The sequence below is a fragment of the Panthera pardus genome, unplaced genomic scaffold (assembly GCF_024362965.1).
Source record: "Panthera pardus isolate Hobbes unplaced genomic scaffold, ASM2436296v1 HiC_scaffold_15, whole genome shotgun sequence".
Classification (NCBI taxonomy): Eukaryota; Metazoa; Chordata; class Mammalia; order Carnivora; family Felidae; genus Panthera; species Panthera pardus.
Window position 1 is genome coordinate 41,369,214 of NW_026526710.1, and position 22,911 is coordinate 41,392,124.

The 22,911-nt window shown below is 38.1% G+C and overlaps 2 protein-coding genes across 14 annotated transcripts in view; one reads left to right on the top strand and one right to left on the bottom strand.

The window, feature by feature from the left end:
* The window catches only part of OSBPL1A (oxysterol binding protein like 1A), a 266,632-nt gene that overhangs the window by 123,157 nt on the left and 120,564 nt on the right, over window positions 1-22,911 (bottom strand). For 2 of the 7 annotated variants that reach the window (XM_053902506.1, XM_019465523.2), the window contains exon 15: window positions 14,808-14,914. The exons of 1 other annotated variant lie outside the window; for it this stretch is intronic. In XM_053902506.1, the coding sequence (XP_053758481.1) occupies window positions 14,808-14,914 (107 nt within the window). Of the gene's footprint in view, window positions 1-7,324; window positions 7,432-7,467; window positions 7,571-14,807; window positions 14,915-22,911 lie in introns of those variants that run through there. 4 more of the 7 variants (XM_053902510.1, XM_053902508.1, XM_019465525.2 and 1 more) reach the window with 3 other exon arrangements.
* Window positions 7,396-22,911, top strand: part of LOC109276483 (E3 ubiquitin-protein ligase MARCHF11-like) — an 88,957-nt gene continuing 73,441 nt past the window's right edge. For 2 of the 7 annotated variants that reach the window (XR_008422243.1, XR_008422242.1), the window contains exons 1-2: window positions 7,396-8,006; window positions 9,491-9,721. Coding sequence is in view for 2 of the 7 variants with exons in the window: in XM_053902519.1 (XP_053758494.1) it covers window positions 7,396-8,006 (611 nt within the window). In the remaining 5 variants the exon portion in view is untranslated. Of the gene's footprint in view, window positions 8,007-9,490; window positions 10,670-11,184; window positions 13,837-22,911 lie in introns of those variants that run through there. The other 5 variants (XM_053902519.1, XM_053902518.1, XR_008422244.1 and 2 more) reach the window with 4 other exon arrangements.

Genomic DNA, 22,911 nt, shown 5'->3' on the forward strand with positions numbered 1-22,911 from the left:
AATCATAAGAAAAGGCTCCAATTGTAACATTTGCCATATATTTTAACTTGGGTACTTGAAATTATCTATTACCAAGTCAATACCCAAGTGCATATATTGTTGACATAAAATAAAACCATAGTATAAAGTATAAATCTATTTCTAACATTGTAACAACTATTTACTTAGTATTTACTGCTTGCAGAAAAAAACCTAAAATACAATCATCATACATGAATGCACTCTGAGGCATAACCACATTCAACCACATTCATAATTCACAAGAGAATGTTGTAATCCAGGGATTTCCAACCTGGGAGGCTATGAAAATACCGAATTTCTGACGGTATTAGGAGTGATGGGGTGCCTAGGTGGCTCAGTCGGTTAAGCAATCAACTTTGGCTCAGGTCACGATCTCCCAGTTCGTGAGTTTGAGCCCAGCATCGGGCTCTGTGCTGACACAGCTCAGAGCCTGGAACCTGCTTTAGATTCGGTGTCTCCCTCTCTCTCTGCTCCTCCCCTGCTCACGTCCTGTCTGTCTGTCTGTCTGTCTGTCTCTCTCTCTCTCAAAAATAAACATTAAAAAATTAAAAAGAAAAAAAAAGACTGATGGAGCCCACCAAGATACTATGGACAAGCCACAAATCTGGCTCTGAATTCTCCTAAGGCCAAAACAGAAAGAGAAATACAATTATGCCCTTTTAATTGTCCACAAGGAAAAAATACATATCAATTCTTTAGGGAAAACAAACTCCCTCTTTGCCCTTAGCTCTAATTTCTTTTTCAGGGTAATGTATAGGGGAATGAGAGTATTCAAGGGTAGAATAATAATTTCATTAAAGCTAATCTTTTTTTTCAGGGGCGCCTGGGTGGCTCAGTCGGTTCAGTGTCCAACTTCAGCTCATGTCATAATCTCATGGTTTGTGAGTCTGAGCCCTCCGTATGGCTCTGTGCTAACAGCTCAGACCCGAGAGCTTACTTCCCATCCTCTGTCTCCCTCTCTCTCTCTGCTCCTACCCCACTCATGCTCTGTGTCTCCCAAAAATGGACAAACATTTAAAAAAAAATTTTTTTCTTTTGAAATGCCCCTCAACAGAAATTGAGGATATAATTCTAACTTACAGCTTAGCAAGGGCTATTTTTCAGGCAATCAAGAAAATACATCCCAGGATGCAGTATTCTGATATATTTATCCTAAAATTAGACTATCTAGAGAAAGGGATGAATTCTATTATCTTCTAAAAATGTGACCTCTATCAAGCAATATTTTCACAAAAAGAGGGACAGCATTTTCTGTGGAGAGCCTGGAATACAGGTATTCTGTGCAAACTCTGAAGACACTGCAATATTCTTGGCCATTTGTTTGTTTCTAAAGTTGGTATCCTTTTGTCAAACTAAGAAATTAGCTAATAGATGGCCACATAAGCTTTGAAACAAGATAGACTATCTTCTCTAATGGATAAATTTTCTAACTGAAGCTGAGTGTGATACAGTGGGGTTGTTCTTTCAGCACTAAATTTGGAGGCTGAATACTGGGTTTAGCTCTGAACGTGGCCCCCACCTCTCTACATAGACTTGGGAAAGTGGCTGTTCCTCTCTGCAGGCCTTCCTTTCCTCACCTGTCAAAAGTTAACAGATCATTGTATCAACCATTTGGAACTGTGTTTTGTGAAGGTGCCTTAGTGGACAGAAAGGTGGTTGCATTTGCCCTATGCCCCAGGGAAATCTTTTGAGGATCACCAGACTAGATGCTTTACAGTCTAAGAGTGATTCTACGACCTTGGGATTTTAAGCAACTAATCCATAACACAAACTAGCATAACAAAAATAAATGAGGAAAATATTCACAATTAAGTCCTTTCTATCACAAGAAATTTTACTAAGGAGAACTATATTCACAAACTTAATTTTTAATTCAGTTGTTTAGAATGTGAAACAACAAAATCTCCCTCATATAAGCATGTAAGTAAAGGTTGATTTCTCAAGTAAACTCAAAAAGGCAGTATCCTAAGTGTAGCAAATAATAAATAGGTAATGATGCAGCTACAGGATAGTTTCCAGCCACCAGGTGTAATGACATGTCCATGTCTCTAGTCCCCATCTACCAGAGGACAGATGCCTCCCCTGAATCTCAACCACTGAGCACAACTTCCTTGCTTCCTGTTATTCCTGTGACACCTACGGCTTCCCATCAGGGTTTCTTTGATCCAACACCCCAAGCCACAAACCACTTCTCTGTTCCTGAATTGAGCATGAAATCCTTTCAAGGCATTTTTCTGAAAATAAAGCATGGGAAGACTGTCTCTTGTAAAACCGTTGGGTTTAGCCTTTCATCATTTGAGTCTCACAGCAACTCCTGAAGTAGAGAGAAGGCGTCTGTTTTAATAATTCTGTGTTACATGAGAGGAATAGGAGACCTAAGAATGAGCCGCCCAGAGTCACATGGCAAGACCACGGTCACTAATACTGGAGCCTGCAGCTCAGGACTCCAAATAAGAGCAAGTCCATATTGTCCCATCTGTGCTTTCTTCTTGGGCCTTGCCCAAAGTCTCCCTGACTTTGTTGTCATCAGTTGGATGGACTGAGTGAGGAGTAACAAAGATTATGCAGTAAATAAGGGTGAACCTGTGAGCATGCAAAGAAAATTAGACACAGGTTATCTGCTTTTTCTTCTTTGGTGCTGGAGCCAAGTTTCTGCAGAGAAGGAAAGAACAAGATGGCATATGTAGAACGGACAATGGAAAATCCTCCAAGGATGGGGGTGGGGAGAGGAGCAGGTAGAAAATTGGAAAGACAGTGAGAAACAGGTGAAGACAAGGGAATGATGATCATTCCTCCACCATGCAGACTGTCAAGAGGTAGAAAAGAAGTTGTCAGGGTGAAGGAAAGAGGAAGAAGATGAGAAGCAAGTCGGTAAAGGAAACAGAAATACCAACCAATGACAACAAGAAGAGTGAGGTAAGAGAAAAAAAAATTGGAAGTAGTTAAAACCTTTGCAAAAGTATTATGTGTTTTAAGTATTAGAAGGGCAGCACTCTACACATATTAGCAGTTCTTAGTCTAGAAAGATGAAGTCTCAGGAAATACATGATTAAGTCTATAAAATAAAGTAATGGATAAAAACCAGCAGGAATATATTCATTAAGTTACAAAATACTACAATTATGAAACCTACAACTTGAAATCTGGAAAAGAACAAATTTTGAACAAAATATGTCCTTCCAAGAGACAGAGGATAACAAATGTATAGAACCTAGGGAAATAAACTTAAAAAAAAGTGATAGAGAACTATAAAAATTAATTTTAAACAAAAAAGATGGCAACAAATAACAAGCTAAAGAGAGTTCTTTGAAAAATAATCAAATAAACAAAGCCTTAATGACACTGATATTAAAAAGATATTAAAAAGATATTAAAAAGATATTAATTGGAAATATCCAAATGAATATTAGGGAAAAAAATGGAAAACATTAGGAAAAAATATTTAATTACAGATTCAAAATAAGTTAAAAAAAATAGTAAGACTATTATGAAAAACCTTATAACAATAAATTTTAACACTTAAATGGAAAGGATAAATTCCTAGAAATAGAGAACTTGTCAAAATTGACCCCAAAAGAAAAAGAAAACTAAAATAGTCCTATAGCCATTAAATATGTCTAATTACTAGTTTAAAAATCCCACAAAAATAGCTTTATAAGAGGGAACAGACCACTTCAATTACATATAAACTCTTTCAGGGAACAGCAAAATAGAGAATACTCCCAAACTCATTTTATGAAGCCAGTATAATAACCTGGATACCAAGCCCTGATGAGGACAGAACCAAAAAAAAAAAAAAAAAGAAAGAAAAAGAAAAAAAAATTACCAACCAACCTCATTCATAAATAGATACTAAAATCCAAAAGAAACCAAATCGAGGAGAATGTTAAAGATAATACATAATGACCAAATTAGGTTTATTCCAATTACACAAAGGTGGCATATCATCAGAAAAAGTCTAAAAACATTAATTTGAAAAAATATAATTTGCCACCTTAATAAAGAAAAACCTTATGATGCTCTTATTAAATGCAGAAAGAATCTGATAAAATCCAATACCCTTTCATGATTAAAAAACCTCAACAAGAATTAAAAAGAACTTCAATAATCTGAGAAATGGTATTTATTAAATATCACTCTTAGTAGTGAATTATTAGAAATATGCCCCTTTTTAAAAATCAGGGATGAACACCGTTTCCCACCATCTCAGCTTCCATCCAGTATTGTCCTGAAGGCCCTCTCCAGTACATTAGGAACATGAAAAATAAATGAGATTTAAGAATTGAAAGAAAGGAACAAAACTGTATAATTATTCTACAATTATGATTGTCTACAGAAAATCAGTCTGTCTTCATTATTTCTACTTTCTTGCTTCCCATTTACTCTGCAGCTCATTGCAATACACCTTCTTCCTATGCCATGCTTCTAGAACTTCCCCCATCAGTTGTTACCTCAACTCGTTGACCCAGCTGTCCCATTGGCCTCCCTTGTTCTGGACTTTTCCTGCCTCTCTGGCTGACTTTGCTGAGTGTTCTCCACTGGCTCCTTTTTTCCCTTTTTGTCTTTTAATTTAAGTATTCAATCCTTTGATTTCAAATCTTTCAAGCCGGATGTCTCCGAGGTGACATTATTTACTCCTTCAGCCTCAAGCTCCATGTTTATTCAGGTGACTTCCAATACTAAAGATTCACAAATTTTTATTGAATGCGTAAGGATGCCCTTCTTGGACGTCACCATGTCCAAAGGTGAACTCACCCTCCACCTACTCCCTTTATTCCCTCCTTCAGTAATTTATTCGCCATAAGCCTGCGAACTGTCTAGGATTCCATCTTCTCCTCCATTCCACATATTCAACTATTATTGGCTCCTATTAGGTTATTTTTGAGTCTCTCTTGGCTTTGTACCTTGCTTTCCTTTTCAGTAGTCACCAACTTAGTTCAGACTCTGATTATCTCTCTCTTGAATTCCTGCACCTGGTCACCCTGTTTTCAGGCCTTCCTCTAATCCTTCCTGTAAGGAGCAAATCTGATTAAATCTCTCCCCTCTTCAAAATCTTTCAGTGATTCTAATTCCCAAGATAATGTTCAAACTCTTTAGGCATATTTAATAAAACCTTTCAAGAAGACCCTGCTTCTATTCATCTTTTGATGAAGCTTTGACTGGTTTAGCAAGTTATCTGACAAGGTAAACACTGTGTAAATACTTACTGAATTAAGGACAAAAAATTACATAAAGTAATAGATATCAAATCAATGGTGGACCATTATAAAAATGTATGGGGGTTATATCCTTACTACTCTTAAGTTAAAATGAGAGGAAAATTGTATCTGCCTGTAACTCATTCAAAATTCATTAGACAGAATATAATCTGGTACTGCACTCTCTAGCAGGAATTCAAGACAAATACAATTGCATGCAGGTTACAGACTTGGTATCCTTGTGATACAAAAACTTACCAGGAAAAGATCCTGGGTCATACCAAGCATGACAAGGCTAATCACACATATACACTCTCCCCGCGCCCACGCCCCCCCCCGCCCCCAGCCTCATACTGCTTAATTAAAACCTTATGTATTTTTGTTCAAATACTTTGCAAATTATCAAAATGAAAACCTGCTTCATTTTACATAAACTTCCTATTTATTTAACTTCTGTCCTAGTTGCTTCCAAAATTAATTTGAAATCTATTTCCTGATTATACACAGAAGCTAAACATTCAGGAATAATGCTGAATAATGTGGACCAAGTAAAAAATCTAAATTTCTGCTTGGAATTAAAAATTCTTATAATCCTCACAGAGCTGATAAACACAATCGTATGTCTGAATACTAATAAGTTTATAAAAGCTTCGTAGAATATAAATGGTAAATGTCATAAACTGTACATAAAGCTGAAGACATGGTATTACATAACTATTTTTATCAATTATTTTACATACAGTATTCTAAATGTGCTTGACTGTATTTATATACTACCCTGTAGTATGTGCATCTGCTTTTAAATATGGAAAATCTAACACCTTTTTTCATTTCCCTCATTCTGCAAGGTGTACAACTGAGGGTAGAGAGATTATGTGGGTCACTTTCGGCCTCAATGAAATTCCCTAAAATGAGCCTTTAAAGAGTTTCTAAAGAGGGGAGACTAGAGTCTGGCAATCATAGTCACAGTGACACAAATGCTTTTAAGATCCCAGTCTAGTAAAAGTAGTACTGGGACAAAGGCTGAAATAGCTCTCTGGTCATCATGCTCAGATTAAATATCTACTCAATCAAAATTGAGCTAATTTACCAAAGTCATCAACTTCACTGCTGAAATCAAACATGATTTGGACCAGAGATGAACTTCGGTGTGTCCTCAAACAGAAAAAAAAAATTTTTTTTTATACTTAGATCCCCATATTCTAGCCTACACATTCCTCCACCAACACGCATTTCAAGCATTTTTCTCTTTTGAAAAAGATTCCTAAGTTACCCTATGTCTCTAAAACAAAATGCCTTCAGTCTGTCTTTGAATCTAATTAAAATTAAGAAACTTTTAATACCTTTAATAACTCTCAAAAGCTGGACTAAGCTCTTCCCTGGTATCTTCCCTTTCTTACTAGCCTCCCTCCAAATCCCAGAAAAAACCAGCACAACAGAAAACACAAAACAACTAGCCACATGCTCTGAATGCTGGGGAACGTGATTCTCCACTGGTTTAGGCTACAAAGAAAGCCTATGAGTAATCAAAAATCCTTAATCAAAACAAAGTTAAAAGCTACCTCCCTTCCCGCTCCCCAGCCCCAGTATAATTTCTCCTTTTCTCTTTAATCCACTCAAGTGTTTCCTTGGAATTTTAGCGGCCTCCAAACAGCGGATGGTAAGTTCATCTCAATGTCAGCCAGGGCAGAGACATGCAAAAAATCACTAACTTGGAAGGTTATTTAGGACAATAATGTCTTTCACTGCCTTACTCCTCCCACTCGGGCCCCACTTGACCTACTACCAATATTTAGCTGGGAGAAAAAAAAAAAAAAATCTGTCCACAGGCTTTCCCCCCAGCGGCTCTTCCTGTGGGAACCCGACGCACACCCGGAGCCGGCAGGAAGACCCTGGCCAGGCAGGGACATCAGGGTCTCCCGGCTTCAAGCACCCCTCCCCACTCGCCCGATGCTGCACTCTGCTCCCCGCACAGGCGTCCAACTATTCTTGGATCTACTCACATCCCTAGATCTCGTCTGGCCGCCCTCCCCCCTTCCTCCCCTGGTGTCCTCTGTCGCCCCGAGGCTGACCTAGCAAAGCCCCCGGCGGGCGCACACACTCACCCACCTGGGCCGGATCTGGGGATCCCCGGCAGCGCGCTCCACCCTTCACTCCTCGGCCAGCTCCAGCACAAATGCGCTGGCCTGTCCCTCCGCCTCCCCTCCAGCCCAGCCCAGGGCGGCACCGCAAGGTCTCTCTAAGTCACCTTTGCTCGGCCCGCCCCCGGCTCCAGCGAGGTCAAGCAGAGGCGCGGCCCGCCCGCCAGCGGCCCAGGACTCCGGTGCCGGGCCGCCAGAGGTCCGTGCAGCGCCCTTCGGCCGTAGAGCCAGAGCCGCCCTCCCCTCCAGGGCTTGCCGGGGAGAGTGCGAGCAGCGCGGGGAACGGCCTGCGGCAGGCAGCTCCGCGCTGCCGCTGTCGTCGTCCAGTCCCTCCTCCCGAGGCCCCCCTCCCGCGTGGCCCGCTCCGCGGAGGCGCAGGTAGGGACGTGCCCCGGACGGCGAGAGCCCGCACACAGCCCTTGCGAGCGAGCAGGCGGACTGCGCGCCCCGCAATTCTCGGGGAAGGAAGTAAGGAAACTGCTACTCGTGCTCTGCGTGCATCCCGCGGAGGCTCCTGCGAGGTCCTAGAGCGGGCTGTGTGCTCAAGCCCTCTCCTGGCGACGCCTGCCCTGACAACTTCTAAATGGCCAGCCCGCCCCTGGGGAAAAGCAGAGAGGAATCCTCTTTGGACTCTTGCACCTCAAAGGTAACTGACTCTTACTCTGGCTTACACTTTAGAGTGAGGGTTTCCGATTCCAAAACAAACACTAGTCCTCTTGTCCTTTATTTTTTTAATGCACGTTCTAGGCTACCATTTGGGCAATGAGGAAAACAATGGTATTAATTCTACTAATGTGAAACCTAGATGGTTTCTTATTCCGGCTAGGCTTGAAGGGTAGACCAAGACGCCCAAGGACAGTAAAACCACGTAAATAATACACTCAAGTGGGGTGTTCAGGCTAAGGAAATTTCTGTGAGGCTCGGGTGGGGGTGGGATACACATAACTTTCAGTTCCAACGGTTTTAAACAATATAAATCTGTCCTCAAACTTTAGGGAGCAGAGTAATAACTGAACCAAACTATTTCTTTAACAAGATCACGGGGGACTTTAAGTTCGCTGTCCCAACAGTGGTGGCTGTAACTGTGCTACAGATATAAAATGCGTAAAAGATGATGCAACAGTACACTAGAAAATTTGGAATTTATGTCAATGAGGTTTCATAGTGTCTTTGAAAAGTCTGTTTTTTTCTTTTTCCCCCCATTCTAAACTAAATGGTATTGTGAAATGTCACATTAGGCACTAAAAGCAGCTGCTACACAATCTTCCTCCCTGGACTCTAAAAATCAGAATTCAGTTTACAAAAGTGGTACTAGGCAGCAAAGACAACAAAATGTTTTAGAGGGCAATTTACAGAGCACCTAAACTGTGTCAGGCACTGTACTGAGGAGCTTCACATAAAGTAACTCGTTTGTATTCTCATTTTCAGATTTGGAAATGGAATTTCCAAACATATCTTAATTTTCTCAAGGTCAAGATATAGATCCCAATTGGTCTGCTCTTTGTATTCTTGCCTTTGTACATTTCATTATGCATTCATTCACATATTTATTAACTGTCTACTACATGCCAAGTACTTATGCTAGACATAGATGCTACAAAAATTCCTAAGATACAGTTGCTTCCTTAAGGGGCTCTTTAGTAAATACAGAATCAGACAAGTAAATATATAATGATACAATGTGATAAGTGCTCCAACAGCAAGGACTCTCAGAACAGGAGGGATATCTAAGCCAGTTTTGAAGGGTGGAACCTGTGATGAGGCAATGGTCACAGTCATCTGACAGCACAATCCTTAGAACTCTATCCCCACAGAGTGGCAACAGGGAATCTGTTGGGTGGGGGGAGAGGGGGTACAGGGAGACAGGCAACTGAGAGATAGGAAGGAAAAACAACCGACTTTAAGGGGTGAGAGGAGGAGGAGGAAGAAGGATGAACACAGGACAGCTTCCATGATTGTGGCTTGGGGTCCTGAATAGGTGTAATTCTGCTTTAGACACACTGGCATGAAATGCCTGTGATAGAATCATATGTAAATGTTTAAAAGTCAGCTGGATATACTGGTTCATAGCTCAGCTTAGGAGAGATCTACTGTGGAGATATCGGAGTCATCATGGATTTCTGTTTGAAGGAATGGCTAAGATCATCCACGGAGAATGCCAAGTGAGAAGACCACTGAAAGAAACCAGGGGACAATAACATTCAAGGCACAGGCAGACGAAAAGATGCTTCAGAAGAAAACTGAGGAGAAGCTGCTCTAAAGGAAAGAGAAGACAGAAGAGGTAGGCACCACAGCAATCACTGAGAAGAATCCCCAAAACAAGTAGCAGTCAAACGCCAGATCCATCACAGGACAAGCAAGGTAATTTAAGGGTATCCTCTGACTTAGCAGTAAGGAGATGGCAAGAATGGTTCCAGTGGGCTAGTTGAAGAATAAAGAAGTAGAAACAAAGTATCACATTTTCTAAAATAGAATTGGAAAGGCGTGTAAGGAGACCAGCTATAAGGGAGTAGAGAATGCAAAAGAAGAGAGGAGCTGTTTTTGAAGCAGGATGGAAGGAGACAGATGCCAAGGAAAGGAAAGAAAAGAGACTGGGGGAGGGAGTGGCAGGGAACTGACAGCATAGACAGCCGCTGCCTCATGTTTAACAAAGAATTTTGCTCAGAGCAGAGGGAGAGGAGGAAAGTGAAGACATGACAGAGAGGCGAAAGCCTGAAAAGTACAAACATTAAGAAATGTCTGAAGGACTTTGAGCAGTCCAGGAAACTAATGAAGAGGTGACCTCGACTTTATAAAGCTCTAAGCCCACAGGAGGGCATGGTTTCTCTCCAAAGATTATCAGCATCTCATCCAAAGTAGTAATACCTTCCAGTTGGTTCCAATAGAAGGTCCAAATCTCTCCATTACACCACAAACTGAGTATCACTATCCCAATCATACATCTGGATTCTAGCTCTTTAGCAGTCAACTCAGGAGACTTACCATGGAAGCACAGAATATTTTATAAGTGAGCTTACGCTAGTTTTAAATAGGCAAGTTCCTACCTTGGAAAACCTGGTTTGACTAATATCAAAGGGAGCTCCATAATACACAGAACAAGAAGGGAACCAATGACAGCACTGTGTGACATTTTAGCCACTTGTGATACCACTCTCTGGGTAAGGAAAACTATAGAAACAATAACTCATGAAGCAAATTTCTAGCCTTTTGATATTTTTTTTTTCCCACATAGGATCCACATTTAACATGTGGCTTGACCTCATGGCCCTGAGATTAACAGTTGCATGTTCTACCAACTGAGCCAGCCAGGTGCCCTTTTATTTATTCATTTTATTTAAAAAAAATAAAAAAATAAAAAAATAAAAATTTTAACATTTATTTTTGAGACAGAGAGAGACAGAGCATGAACGGGGGAGGGTCAGAGAGAGGGAGACACAGAATCTGAAACAGGCTCCAGGCTTTGAGCTGTCAGCACAGAGCCTGACGCGGGGCTCAAACTCATGGACTGCGAGATCACGACCTGAGCCGAAGTCGGACGCTTAACCGACTGAGCCACCCAGGTGCCCCTTTATTTTTTTTTATTTATTTTTTAAATTTAAAAAAAAAAATTTTTTTTTAAACATTTATTTTTGAGACAGAAAGAGACAGAGCATGAACGGGGGAGGATCAGAGAGAGAGGGAGACACAGAATCTGAAACAGGCTCCAGGCTCTGAGCTGTCAGCACAGAGCCCGACGCGGGGCTTGAACTCACGGACCGTGAGATCGTGACCTGAGCTGAAGTCGGAGACTCAACCGACTGAGCCACCCAGGCGCCCCCCCCCAGGTGCCCTTTTAAATAGAACTCTCAAACAAGGCTAAAGACAGTTGTGGCATTCACATTCTCCAATGTCTCCCCCAAGAATATCACCCCAAGAACACCTAATAAATTTCCCTTTAGTAAATCAAACTCAAACTTTACAGCTTACTTTATATATTGCAGTTTTTTCCAAAAACACAAGTTGTGTTATTTACAAGTAAAATATGTGTATATAATGCACCTCATTTAATGTAGAGGTCGTATAGAAACCTTGAATATCTGGGTCATATCAGAGCATCCCCAAATAAGCAAAGAACACTCACATACCACAGAAATAGAAAGACCCAAATCCAGGCATTAAGGACTGTTCTCATTATAAACCCCTCAATTTCTCATACAGAGCCAGCTTGTTCTTACTGTGAACATAATTTTACCGAGTTTGGTCATCTGGTTTTCTTTTTAATAAACAGAACATTAGAAAGAGTAAGGCAGAAGGGATCAGTATTCTGTTACAGACAGGCACACAGTTGATCTAAAACTCAAGAGAAAAAAATCTAAAACCCATAAAGAGCAAAACTAAATACAAGAGCATTAGCAGGACTGGGCCATTTTGTCAAATTACAGAGTCCTATAAACATTATCCCCTGAAGGCATCTCTGCATTAAGATACAGAGTAATTATGAACATACAAAAGGACAGCCCAGAAAAGATAAAATTAAGTGCTAAAAATTTAGCATAAGATGTAAATGGGTAATATTTAGAATAACTGTCATCAAAGAGACTAGAATAAAAACAAGTTTTGCTGCTGTGGAGACTGGGATCACTTCAATCGATTGGATCCCCATTATGTGCCAGGTACTGTACAAGGGGTTTTGCCAATATGATTACATTTACCTTTCAAAACATTCTTTTTTGATTGGTCACCACTTTAAAAAGGAAATTGTATATGAAAACTGAGGCAGACAGATTAAATAGCGGAGCATGATTAGACCCAGGTCTCTGTGAGTTCAAAGCTTTTTAATAAAATTTCCAGATACAGAAATGTAACTTACAATTCCAGATAAATAAGGCATTACTATACCTAATTATTCTGCTCTGACCTCCATTATACTATTAAATTCTTATATTAGTTCTTAGCCATTTGAAAAGCTAACTTTGATGATGTCATTTATCTTTTAATTATTTGGGGGGCCTTTTCATGGTCTATAATCATATTTCTCACAAGGAAATCCATAAATACTACTGAGAACCTCAGAGTTGATATCTCATAGCATTAATTAAAAAGAAACTTAAAGATGCCTTAAAAGTTTGAAGCAGTAAGTGCCACTTCCTAAATGAGTCCTGTGTGTCACACAGTGTGTTAATATGCTCTATATACATATTATTCATCTATATACATTTGATACCCACACCTGATACTGAGGTATTCACATATTTTCATTGTACAGAAACTAGCCTACAGTTGGTTAGGAAAAAGATTTTTAAAAGGCCCATAAGACTTTCAGACCAGTGCTGCTAACAGTGACTTACTATATGGTCTCCCTTATTGTAAGATGAAAATATCAAGGTTCAAAGAACTTAAGTAGCTCTTTGTCACTTGAATAATAAGGATGGAAAGAACACAATCATTCCACAAATACTCAAATTTTCTTTAGACAATACCGCCTTCTCCCAAAATGAATTAAATCCAAAGTTAAAGACACAAAAGCTCCAAAATGCCATCAGAGAAAAGGGGTCACGAGTGTTAGATAGCATCCTACAATAATAACTGCTGATTGGTACTCAGGGCTTACTATGTGTCAGGAACTATGCTCAGCATTTTGCTTACATTATGTTATTTTATCCTCATGACAAATTTAAAAGTCTAAAAGTCTAATTAAACTTTAGGCTAATCTACTCTTGCACATCCAGATTTTCACAGAGAAGTAATCATGAAGCTGTATTTTTAAGCAGTTTAAAAATTAGCATAGGTTGGCTTCTCCAGAAATTAAATTACTTCTAATTTAGTGTTTACCTTAAAACTATACATCTCTAAAACAAAGACGTTATTGACACATCCAGCAGGTGCCACAGAAGAGATGTTAATGAGATTTGGTTTTACGATGTGTTAAGTATTACCTGAATCCCTAGACACCATAATTTGTTCATTTTAAAAATGTTCTACAATGCTATTCAGATTTATTTAGATTACTACATCATGCCTCATTTAAATAAGCTAGAATATGACATCACCAAAAATAGAAATGCTGAGGGGATGTTTTCAAATAGTATTGGAAGAATCAACCATTTAAAATGCTTAATGAACAGGGGCCGCTGGATGGCTCAGTCTGTTAAGCATTCGACTCTTCACTTCAGCCCAGATCATGGTCTCATGGCTCATGGGTTTGATCCTACAAACCCATGAATGCCTGCTTGAGATTCTCGCTCTCGTTCTCCCTCTCTCTCTGCCTGTCCCCCGCTCATGCTCTCTCACACACGTGCTCACTTTCAAAATAAACAAACTTAAAAAAAAGTTCAATGAACAATTATGTTTTCCTGTGATAGTTAATAAAATTCTATTGGCTTTCTGGAAGTTTGTTTTAAATGAATTTCAGATCATTTACATATTTTTTCTCCAAATAAAATACAAAATTTGTGTTGTACATAACAAAATTGGCATTAAAAATTTTTTAACATGAATTCACAAGTCTTCTGTTATTTTTTTAATGTTTATTTTTGAAAGAGCGCGCGCACGCATATGAGTGGGGGAGGGGCAGAGAGAGAGAGGGAGACACAGAATCCAAAACAGGCTCCAGGCCCTGAGCTATTGGCACAGAGCCGGATGAGGGCTCGAATTCACAAACCATGAGATCATGACCTGAGTCGAAGTCAGATGCTTAACCAACTGAGCTACCCAAGTGCCCCCACAAGGCTTCTGTTCTAATCACAAGAAAATAAAATGTCACATCTTTACATATACATATCTCATATATATGAGAGAAATATACAAAACCATTTTCATCTGCCTTGTTTTATCAAAACGTAGTTTCTAACTAAAAGGTACAAATAAATTGTAACAAGAATAAGAAATGTAGTGTCTTAAACTAAAACGTTGAAGATTGACCATATATGTAGAAATTAACAGAATGGAAAAGAAGGCCTATGGCTGCTTGGCTTGCATTCAGAAAAAGAATTACTAATGGATAAACATATCACTCTTACCAATATTTGGGAAAATGGCAAATTTTGAATGGGAGAAAACAGGGGGAAAAGAATACAAGTTATTTCACCCATTGAGCTCAGGTCACACAGATTAGTATGACAGCACTATTTTCTAAATAAAAATACTGTGTATTTTTCTTATAAAACCTCTGGTTTCCACAATATTTTCGCAACCCTCTTGTTGAAATGCCACAAGAACTCTGAGTAGAACTTTAAAACATAGTTGATAAATATAGCTATATAATTAGATATGAACCTAAGTTACTTCAGAATCATCTTGCTTAATCAAGAATAAATGAGTTTTAAATTTTAGCGAAAAACAAAGCTTTCACTTTCTTTGTTAAGACTATTTTCTCCTACCTTTGGACAATTTGAAAGCAATGACTTATTGGATGATTGAGTATGTGACACCCAGACAGTTACTGAAAAATTCAATTCCAACTACCTACCCCTTCTTGTTTAGTGAAGAGATTAAGGCAATCACTCAAAGCTACACAAGTTTCTCTGGAAGCTTCAGAGACAACTTCAACTTTCTGAAGAAATGATGGAAGCATGTCTATAAATAAAAATAAATAAATAAAATTAGTGTGATTTTTAAGACCACAAAAATTTTATATTATTTTTTAAAAGTAATCTCTATACCCAATGTGGGGCTCAAACTCACAACCCTGAGATTAAGAGTTCCAAGTTCTACCGACTGAGCCAGGAAAGACCACAAACATTTTTATATGGACTAACTTTATCTTTCCTTCTAGCTGCCTTAAACAAAGCATACAGTATATTCCTTGAGCATCATTAAGTACCAACTGTATGCAGGGCACATAAATTGGTACAGTAAAAGAAAAGATGAACCCTTGTCCTAAGAAGGACTATATCCTGAAGAGTCAGGACTAAAACAAAACAAAACAAAGTTTATAGGAATAAGTAATATAATGTTTAAGAAAAGCAGTTAACATTTCCTTTCATGATATTCTATGCTAGATAAGTAGTTTTATTCAAAAGCCAAGTGCTAGAAAGAGATAAAAATAATACTGTAGTTGACATGATGGCTAACATATCTAAAGGCAGCATTAACTCAACTTCCTCTAGTGCTTATTGGATAAATGTTTGGCATGGATAGGTCTTTGCACTCTCACAAATGTGTCCCTCTGGGGGCCCAGTATCTTTTGGATATAAGTTGGGAACAAAAAAAAAAAATGGTAATGTTACGATCATCCCAGGTTCCCTAAGGAAAATCTTAATCCATTTACCTATTACAAACAACAACAACAACAAAACAAAAAACAAAAGGCTGGCAAGGGAAAGCTGCAAAATGCACACACATCACTTAAAAAATAAAACAACATTTTCTGTTCAGATTAATGCTGGAGAAATGTACTTAATTGAAATAGTTTTGGACTTTGTGTTAATTATATATTAAGATCTTCTAAGCGTATCCCTTCTAGCAAATAACATTAAGAAAGCTTGTCATCTAAAAATAAAAGGAGAAAGACAAATCTATACCACCCTTTGTATTTTAAATAATCTTGATTAATTTAACACAGGGTTCTTAAAACAGGGTAACCAAGGTCAATAAGCAAAAGCAATCAAATCCAACAGCTGGCAACCTATAATTTTCAGGCCATAAAGTGGGTCTCATCAAAAGACAAATATTTTCAAATGAGTGGAAAGGAAAATAAATTCTACCAAGAACATATAACAAATTACAGTCATTATTTCTAGGTGATAAAATTCTATTATTCTTCATTCTTTAATTTTCCAAGATTTCTGTAGGAATGTGACTTATTTTAGCAAAGACAAGTCCTTTTCTTAGAAAAATTATTTCTCAAAACCCATAAGGCAAAAGTGGGCAACAAGAGTTAAATGTTAGGGGGGTCTGGGTGGCTCAGTCTGTTGAGTGTCAGAGTCTTCATTTCAGGTCAGGTCACGATCTCATGGTTCTTGAGATCAACTCCTGCGCTGATGGTGTGGATCCTGCTCTCTCCCTGCCCATTCCCTGCTCTCTCTCCCCAACCCCCCTCAAAATAAATAAATATTAAAAAAAAAAAAAAAAAAAAAAAAAAAAAAAAAGTCAGAGTAAATGAAGGTATGAACAAGCTTTCATTAATATCTGGATATAAATACCAAATGACATTTTATTGTATTTTTCATACTATGGAATACAGTTTCCTAGTGTTAGCTATTCTTAACACCCAAACAATTGAAAACTACTATATCCTAAAATAAATTTGATTTCACATGCTTTATTTTTCATTGTGAATCTTTGATACACATTGTGAAGATTTTTTCTTTACTTAGTTGCTAAATAGCAAAAAAGAATACCATATGCCAGATGCTGTATGACTTAAATAGTACCTCAACAGATGTCTCACAGAGCTGTGGATTGAATACCGTGAGGGGATGTACAAAAAAATCAGGCACAGCCTCTGCCTTCCATAAATGCACTGGGTAATCTAGTAATTTTCCACTTGCATGGCAAAAATGGTAAGGGAATGGAAGCACAGTCATTCATGGATGTATTTCTTTTTATTAAATACCACAACATACTTAATCATCTATAATTCTGTGTTTTAGACACTTAATACTTTATATACTTGTTGATTAACATAAAACGCTACATGTCAAAATAAATTTTTTTTGAATTTCAAGATTTAAAACGAAACTGATTCTGTAACTTTTTAAAGGATACTCCAAGAAATATATATTGACTTTTAAGAATCCATTGTTGAGAATGTGTTTGATTCTTTTGTCCCAAACAGAGTCATAAGGTATCTCCATTTCTCTGACAGTCTGGTGTTCAAGCAAGATTTTGAAATTAACATTAACTTGCACAGTAGCTCTGTGTAAGAACGGATACTTTAGCACCAGGGCAGTGTGTCAGAGGCCTGTTGGTTCACAGTGGCATGCTTCATAGGATATGTTTGCATATTGTTATATAAAAAGAAAGAAAACTGCTAAGCTTCTAGTAAAGTTACCAACTGTGAATCACTATAAATCTGTTTTAGCCAATTAATATTTGGAGACTTAGTCATAATGAACATATGTAAAAAGGTCAGTATGTAACCATATTTGGCCTATTATAAGAATTGGACACTTAATTTTGAGGAATAATGTCAATTTTTTGCAATAAAAGTATTTTTGAACTCAGGAAAGATGCTAGAAGACCTCATGTGAAAAGCTTAACTTTAGAGACATGTATAAAAAGCTCACAATCTGTCATTTTTCTAACACTGTACAATTTTTAACTGGGTAAGTTTTAAAACTATTGGGGGAAATACTGGTTTCTTATTATGCTAGCAAACTAAACCTAATACAGATGACCTCCATCATTCTCCTAACATAAAAGAAGTCCACACTCTTTAGCCGACACTTAAGATACGCTATAAGTTGAATCAGTTTCAGCTATACTATTTTTCTCAAAGTATTTGTTTTCCTAGAAATATTCTTCTCCTTTACGGCCTCCAAACCTTTTTTCAAGATGTTTCTTCTTCCCCAAAAATTGGAAATAATAATTATTCATATTCAGAAGTTTCTCCACTTAAACCTTTTTTGTTCAAGGCCAAGTTCAAGTGCCAACCTTCTCATGAAGATTTACATATTTTTTTTATGATGAAGAAAAAACAGCAATGTATCTATGTACGTTGAGAGACATGATCTAACCTACATGCAAAGAGGCATTTTAAAAACTGACTTTCACTCCTAATTGGAATTATATAAATGCCTCAAAATCCGTATGCTCTCCTCAAAAAAGGAGAAAAAGATACCTGCATATAAAAATCAACTATATTCTAAAAACGTTTACATAAAACTGTAACTTGAAAAAAACTGAGAGGTCACACTGAGAATATAAATATATTTTTTTGTTGTTCAAATTAAGATTACTAGCATGAACACAATCACTTACTAAACAAGTACTACTAACCATTCTGTGTATAATCTGTATTAGCTGCAATGGAGACTACACATAGTTTAAAACATCATGTGTTAGAGGAGTTACAGCATGAATTAAATGAGAATAAAAAGATATGAGGGATGTTATAAGACATAGGTAGCAAACAAATTATGCATAGATTTTAAAAAAGGTTAAATATTCAGAGGAAGGAATAACCATTATGGGATGGAGTGATCGAGTGGGGTCTGATAAGAGGTGAGACTTGAGTTGGATCTTGGAAGAACTAGTAGTTTTATTGTTAAATATAATGCCCAATAAAGCAAGCATATCTAAAATATCTATAATTATTATTTTCCGATGGTATAGACAACACTAGTCCTGAAAGAAGATCCTATCAGAATTGTGATCCAGGGGAACTTGAGACAGCCAAGAGGCATCCACTGCTGACTCAGAGGCCACGATGTGGCAGTTTGGGGCTGACTTGTACAATCTATATACTAATTTGACAAAACAAATTTGGTTCTTGTTTCTAAGTTCAAAAGAAGTTATAAATGTATAAGCTAGGTAAGTAGGTGATTCATTTCATCCACTCAAAACATGTACAGCTAACCCTTGAGCAACATGGGAGTTGGGGCATAGACCCCCTCACTGTTGAAAATCCATTTATTATCTCTGACTCCCCCGAAGCTTAATTACTAATAGCCTACTATTGACCAGAAGCCTTACGAATAACATAAACATTCAGTTAACACATATATCATACACTGTATTATATACCGTATTCTTAAAATGATGTAAGCTAAAGAAAATATTAAGAAAATCATAAGGAATAGAAATTTTATTTACAGTACCTATGCTATGTATATATATATATGTATATATTTTAAAGCCATATATAAATGGACTCATGCAGTTCAAACCCATATTACTCAAGGATCAACTGTATAGTGCCCATGTGCCATGCACTAAATTGCTGTAATTATCAGCAAATAAAAGACAAAAAATTCCTGCCTTCATAGAGTTTATATTCTAATAGGAAAGGCAGACAATCAACTACAATGCATATACAGCAAGCTTGATAAGTGACAAAGAGAAAAATCAAAGCAAGGTAGGGGAATATCAAGTGTTGAGGGCAGGTGAAAGTTTAGACAGGATGAGGTCTCAGAGTCCTGGCAGGAGAGACCTGGCAAACTCAAAGGGCACCTGTAAACTCTTTTAAAAAAAAAGATTACACACAAAGGGAGCGAACTAACAGACTGCCAGGCAGGACAGTTGCCACCCTGGAATGGAGAAGCGAAAGGATGGGCCAGTGTCCCTAAGCCCAGCAGGAGCTGGAGTCAGAGGGGGGACCTTCAGCCAAGTCAGGAACAGAGCAGTGCTATTACACCACAGCCTGGCTGGAGGGAGCGAGGAAAATGCCTGACTTCTCTGGTCCCCTCCACCAATCTCCTGACAGGGTCTCCTTTTTGCTGAGTCCAATCAGAAGCCTGAGGGTGAGAAGACTCCAGTAACGCAGTCTGTAGTGATCAACAGCCCCTGGCACCAAGCAGGGCAGAGAATGGACATGGGGGAGCAAACCAAGGCAGGCAGCAAGAGAAAGCCAAAGAGATGCACAAAGACCTGGGCATGTGAGGATATGTGTGAGTATCCTAGAGAAAAGCCTTCCAGGCAGAGGGCCAGCACAGCCCAGGCCGGAGGCAGGAGTATGCCCAGCCTCTCTGAGGGACGGCCAGAAGGCCAGTGAGGCTGGAAGATGAGCAAGCAGGGAGAACCAGGAGAGGACAGAGAGGTCAAAAAGAACTGAAAAGGTTTGCGGTACTAGGACATGAGGACAGAGAGGTCAAAAAGGACTGAAGAGGTTTGTGAGTCATCAGAAGGAACTGGTCTTTCATTCTTAGTGAGATGACCTGGAATCTACTACATGTTTTGAGCAAAGAACATTGTACACTCCTGTTTTAGAAGGGTCCCTGGGGCAGGGACTAGAGGGGAAGAGTGGAATCAGAGGGCCAGTTAGAAGGATGTTTCAATACTCTGTGGGAAAGACAATGATGGCTTGGCCCACGGTGGCAACAGTGAAGGAGGCAGGAAGTGTGTTTACTTAAAGCCTAGTTGTAAGTGGGTTGAACAAAAGTGCTTTTTCTTTAAGAGCTTTTTTCTTTTAAATAACTGAAATCATTCTAATTTCTTTAACCAAGGATTCACTATATGCATGTAGTAACATGCAATAAAGTATATGTGTTAAAGTTGGCACATAAAATATATCTTTTAGAAAGGCATTAGCAATATATCAATCATCTCACAAACATTAATATGCTCTCACCCACTAATCTCACTTCCAAGAATCCTAAAGTAATAAAGTGATTCTGTATTTTGGTACAGAATATCCCCTTTGAAATACTACTTTATTTCCTTAGACCTAATTTCGGTTTGGATACATGCCAAAATTTAGGTATCTAGCATTGGCAACATATCCTTCAAGGTTCAGTGAATGCAGTATTGAAACCTCTATTTTATCATTACCAAAAACAAAGAAAATCACCTAAAGCAATAAAACTTTTGGAAGATTCCCTGAGGCTGGTCAGTCTGTTCTTCCCTAAAGCCCTAAATTTACCCTTAAGTAGTAGCCAGTTGTTGACTATGATAAATAATGTTGTCTTGTACACTTAAATTTGATCACACCACATTACCATCACTTTATTACCACCTTATTTTGGTACAGAATGTCCAACTTACAATGGTTTGACTTACCATTATTTGACTTGATGGTATGAACACAAAGCATACTCAGTAGAAACCATACTTCGAATTATGAATTTCAGTGTTTTCCTGGGTTAGCAATATGTGGTATGATAATCTCTCGTGATACAGGACAGTGGCAGTGGGCTGTAGTGACCAGTCAGCCACGGCACTGATACACTTACAACCACCCTGTATCCAGATAGCCATTGCTTTTACTTTTGGTACAGCAGTCGAGATATTCTGTGGTATTTAACACTTTAGTAGAAAATAGGCTTTGTATCAGATGATTTTGCCCAGCCACTGGCTAATGTAAATATTCTGAGCACATTTAAGGTAGGCTAGGCTAAGCTATGATGTTTAGTAGGTCAGGTATATTAAATGCACTCTTAATGAGATTTTCAGTTTACAAGGGGCTTATCAGGACCTAACCCCATCAGAAGTTGAGGAGGATCTGTAATCGTAAATAAAACTGAAAAATAAGTTTGTGATTGGGCTATGAAAGTCCTTAAATGCTACGATAAAGAGTTTGTATTTTATTCTACAGTTTTTCAATCAAACAGTTTTTCAATGGGAAAAAATCTATGATCAAAAAAGTACCATTCTAAAATTAATCTGGCAGCAATAATGCAGTATTTCAGAGAATCTGAGTTGGAAGAGCTCTTAAAAGCCTCTGGTTTCCCTTTAAGGATGGAATGCAGGGGGGTCCCAGAAGGCAGGGAGACCACAGGGGAGCCTGCTGCAGGGACATGCATTTGAGGGGCCACAGAGCCAAACTAGCATGGCAGAAGTTGGAATAAGAAGTAAGGGAGGGGGGTCTTAACGATCACATAATTTTGTACTAAAATGTAAGACAACAGTCACAAATACAAGGCCTTGATTCTGTACACAAACATTTTAGTTTTTCATCCTGAGAAGTTATTGGCAAACTATGTAGACAGTTTGAAATAGATAGTAGTTAGACAGAACATGTCCTATCAGCAATAAAATACATGGTTTAAGATTATTCTATATATCCCTTGGCATTAAGGTACCTCAGTTACCTTCAACTCTTTAATTCCATTCATGAAATCATCTTAATCCTATTTACTATTTATAAAATGTGCAGATTTATTATCTCTCTATACCCATGGCTCAAAAAATGTTTACAATTGTTTGTGTATAAACTTAATTGTAGATACATAAAATAACATTGTCAGATAATAGTCAGCGACCTCAAAATTTCCCAGATAGCACATCTTCTATAAGTGAATACCATTCATGTCTTTAAAACACAAAAGACTCACACCATTCTTACGAGTGATATGTCATACACATAACATGAACCAAGACATTTGACTTGAGGTTTGAAAAAATCCCAAAACTTAATTTGGTTGTAGTTCTGATGTAATTTCTTTCCTTGGTCTATGTTAAAGGAATTGCTCTTTATATTTCAACTAACTCTAGACATTTTCTACATCTTTCAAATGTTGTTGGTATCTCTTCTTACTTTTGATGGTTCTTGAAGATGGTGTTTTTAAAGCTCATTGATGGTCACAGTTGCATTACTATAAATATACTAAAAACCACTGAAGGGAACACTTCACACGGGTGGAGTGTAGACTATGTGAATTCTATCTAATGAAGCTGCTCTTATTTAAAAAGTCCTGAGGATGAAGAGTGCTAACTAATATAATATTCAGCCCGCAATAATCAAAATGATTTAACTTCTGTCCTTCTCAAAGCTATCATCGCTGATACAAATACATGTTTGTAGAATTGACATAAAGGGATGCCTGAGGTTCATTTGGACAGATATAAAATACCTGAGCATGATTAAAAATGATAAACTCAGAGACAACTAAGTCAATTATATTTTAGTGAAGTTATTTATAAAGCCATCATAGCTAAAATCTAAAACAATAGTTAGGAATCTAAAGTCTAAA